General features: G+C 40.7%; 1 protein-coding gene across 1 annotated transcript in view; it reads right to left on the bottom strand.

Moving 5' to 3' along the window:
- The window catches only part of lurap1l (leucine rich adaptor protein 1 like), a 3934-nt gene extending 1844 nt beyond the window's left edge, over positions 1 to 2090 (bottom strand). The window contains exon 1 of the mRNA XM_032544042.1: positions 1827 to 2090. Coding sequence (XP_032399933.1) covers positions 1827 to 2033 — 207 coding nt within the window. The 5' untranslated portion in view covers positions 2034 to 2090. The remainder of the gene's footprint in view (positions 1 to 1826) is intronic.
- Between the last annotated feature and the right edge of the window lie 1722 nt (positions 2091 to 3812).

Raw genomic sequence — 3812 nt, 5'->3', positions numbered from 1 at the left:
GGAGCTCGTACTACTCATGTAACCACGCAGCCAGGAAACCGTTTGCATCCAGGATTCTGAATGCCTACTTTACACAGCATGGCCATTGATTTAACTCCCTGCCATGACAAACCATGCTATTGACTGGGGATGGAAGTAGACAGCCTATGGGGGTCAATCAAATACATTCCCCAGTGTCTACTGGGTGACTAGCACTCTGTCAGAATGAAAAATGGTAAACCAACAGCTGTAACAGCCTGCTACACTCATAACGCATTGAGGCAGATGAAGGCAAACAGGGTTGGTACAGTGCCCCAGACAGCTGGCTTGATAAAACAGCCTTTCTTTGGGGCGGATTTGCAACCAGCCTCCGTTTAGCTCATACTGCTGCCGGTGTATTTGTGTTGTGAGCATAACCACCCGCTTTATACACACATGGAAGCTCAGCAGATTGTCATATTGCATTTTAAGTCCAAGCAGCTTTCTCATGTTTGTCAGATGGCACCGGTGGGTTGGTAGCACACAAATGAGTTAAGGAAACACAATTAGTGCTGCATAATTGTGTCTGTAGTGTACAGTAACAATGAACCTACAACATTTTTAATTTGTACGAATGAAAGTAATAAGAGCTGGTCCCTAACAAAGAGATATGCTCTATGATAGGCTGTAGATTATTTAATTTCAGCCCCTCACACATTGAAAGCAGTGTGTGTACACCAAAACAGAGAATTCTGAGTGGAATAATGAAGGGAAGGGCAAAAACAGAGAAGCCCACGATGGCCCATATTTAAGATGAGCTGTCCAACAACGAGAGGCCACTAATGTCATTACACTCAATCTATGCTCCCCTCATATCAGCACTATTAAACAATGGCATGGCTGTCAGGTTGAAACAAGCCAGATAAAGCAAGATAAGGGTTGAATCTTTTGTCAATACAACATGTGATTGTTTCAGGTCTCTGTCACCTAAACGTAAGCCTATCAACACAAAATGTTGATTGTCTGCTGGCCATGGTACAGCTCTGCTAGTCTGTAAAACTGTCGAGGAGGCCATCTGCTCAGGAATCCTAATACCTTTCATAACTCTACTTAATATAGGGGTTTGCTGTGACTTTGGCTCTAACAAAGCTCCTGTCTCACAAGCATGGCGTTGGAAAATAATTGAATGGCAAGTGTTGGCAGAGTAAACTATGAAATCATAAGGTAATAACAATGGCACAATTGGATTTCACAGAGCACTTTGGATAATAAGAGAGGAGGGCTTATTATCTGAGGTGAGGATGAATAATAATAGAGGAGGGCTTATTTTCTGAGGTAAGGATGAATATTAAGAGAGGAGGCTTATTTTCTGAGGTGATGAGGGTTTATAAACCCTAACTTAAGAAAATAAGTTGATATATCAACAAAGGTCTGAAGTGTGCAGGAGGGAATGGCTCTCACGTATTGACCGGTCATACAGTGCATTTGAGGCACAACACCTCCTATTAGTGAAACTTTACATTTAACACCCACATGTTAATATACTGTATGGACCTGTTTTGCAACTAGTTTTTCACCCTGTGAACTTCAGCTTGGTTGCCAATAAATGTGATGTGATACACAAAGCGAGACACATTGTAGCTTGCCTGACATGAAACTATGATATCTAATAGCCTAGCTGATTTCTAAGAGTCATATTACGGTCTTTTTAAACGACTTGCACGACTGTACATTTAAGTATTAGTGACCTATATATTGTAAGTCGGTGAAGTAATTAAACAACTGGCACACGTCCCTTAAACGTTACTGGAACAATTCCTTAAACAGCTCGTTCAATTAAAACAGGTCCCAGGAAAAAAAAGACTTACCATTTCTTGTTTTAGGAATAGCATTTTGGTCTCCAGTCTTTTCAAGTCCGCGTTGTTAGCATGTAATTTGCAGTTGGCTAAATGCGGCGCCGGCGACTTGTCGTGATGCTTTCCTCCGGCAAAAGAGCGAATGAGACTATCCGGGACCTTCAGACCCAACTTGGCCTCTATATCCTTCAAATCAGGCAAGACATTCCCCTCGTCCATTGTAGACAGTCGGAAAGCCCCCACGTCTCTACTGTATTGGGAGTCGGCAGACAGTCGCGAGCTGTTGGGGTGAGACGCGCGCGACGAGTGGATTCAAAAAAGTTGCAACAAGCGCGTGCTCCTCACAACTTTCTTCAACCAGCTTACAGAATGAAGTTAATGATGAAGAGCCACCAACACTTGACTGGAGCCAGCGCACCGCTGGTACACCAACAGACCTCCCATCCAAGGCGGCTGGCCAGTAGTAAGCCAGTATAAGGACCCTCCCATAAGGGAGAGTCCTCTGAAACCAGACACCGGACAGGTGAGGGGACACTGGGGTGTTATGTAACGATTACTGTACGCAGGGGGATACATGTACAAAGTAAGAGTTGGGAAGCTAATGGCTGCCTTGCTCAAGAGCACTTTGGCAGTGCCAAGAGGTAAAGGTGCCAGTTCACCACCATACTTTGGTCCGTATGGGGACTCGAACAAGCGACCCTCCGGTCCCCAACCACCTACTGACATAGATACTGCCACCCCCATTGTGTGTGTGTGTGCAAGATAAACCCAGTGTTTGCTCCATAAATGGTAATAGATAAGAGCCTAATCTATTATCACAATATGTTCTAATTATAATCATATATCCCAATATTTGTTTTAGAGTCCAATTAGAGTCTACAACAGATATTGTGATTGGATGTGTACATACATTTCGTTTTTTGGTGCGTTTTAAAATCACATTCAGCAGTCAAAACAAACCACTGTGTAGGCATAACATTTAATCATTAAAAACTAATTTGGTATGCAGTCACATTCTGGCAGAAGCATTTGTGTAAAAGCAGAATAGCATTAATGACCATTTCACATATTTAGTTTTAAAAAGAAAACTGGGGAAAAAAGCTGCATATGGTGTGAGTAGCCTGCACAGTTCAAGATTCCAGGATTGCAACCTGTGGACACTGCATTCCACTACATTTCTTCTGACTCAGCTCTTTGTTTTTTTTCAGCTCTCTATTCAGTAATGACACTGCAGATAATTCGGATCAATTTATCTTACCATTCAAAACAAAACCCTCCCCCCTCCAAAGCTCTCTCTCCTGCATGTTGGTTCAGAAATTGAACTATTGCACCCTCATGTGGTCGTTAGGGCTCTGGTACACGGGCAAGGCATTTCACAACAATTACCAACGCTTCTATGGCACCATTGTGCAACTACTCTATACTTTGTGTCAGATAGACACAGAAAGTGATGAAGCCTACGCACACGGTATGTTTTTAAATTATTTTGCAGGTATTATTCTTACTTTCTAATGTGTTCTAAAGGTTTTAGAACATTTTTGTACAGTATATCCTATCAGAATATACCTTTATTAATTTTACACCTTATCACCTTGTAGTGTAACAGCAACAGCAACAATAGACAGTAAACTGCATCAAAAATCAACAATGTTGACGCTTTTTAATCAATGTTTTTAACTTTTTCGTCCTTTTTTACAATGTTTGTTACTTTTTTTACGTAACTCTAACTTGTTAACTTTAATTTTACAATTATTTTTGGAATGTATGGTCAATAAACCTCATTTTGAGGCCATTATACCTAATGTTTGAGTTAGAAAAGCAGACATTAGGAATTATGACTAAAATTAAAGGAATGGATGTTGAGGATTAATTATTATTATTAATTAATCAATCAAAGACTGGAATATGTCAAATTTTACTCAATACTATTTCAAAACCACTTCAATTTTTCTCTCCAAATGCTATAAAACTGAATAAGACACCCCAAAATGAATGAAA

Source organism: Etheostoma spectabile, chromosome 19 (genome assembly GCF_008692095.1).
Source record: "Etheostoma spectabile isolate EspeVRDwgs_2016 chromosome 19, UIUC_Espe_1.0, whole genome shotgun sequence".
In the NCBI taxonomy this organism is placed as follows: Eukaryota; Metazoa; Chordata; class Actinopteri; order Perciformes; family Percidae; genus Etheostoma; species Etheostoma spectabile.
Note: the sequence above shows the minus strand (reverse complement) of the source record. Positions and strands in the feature narration are given on the sequence as shown.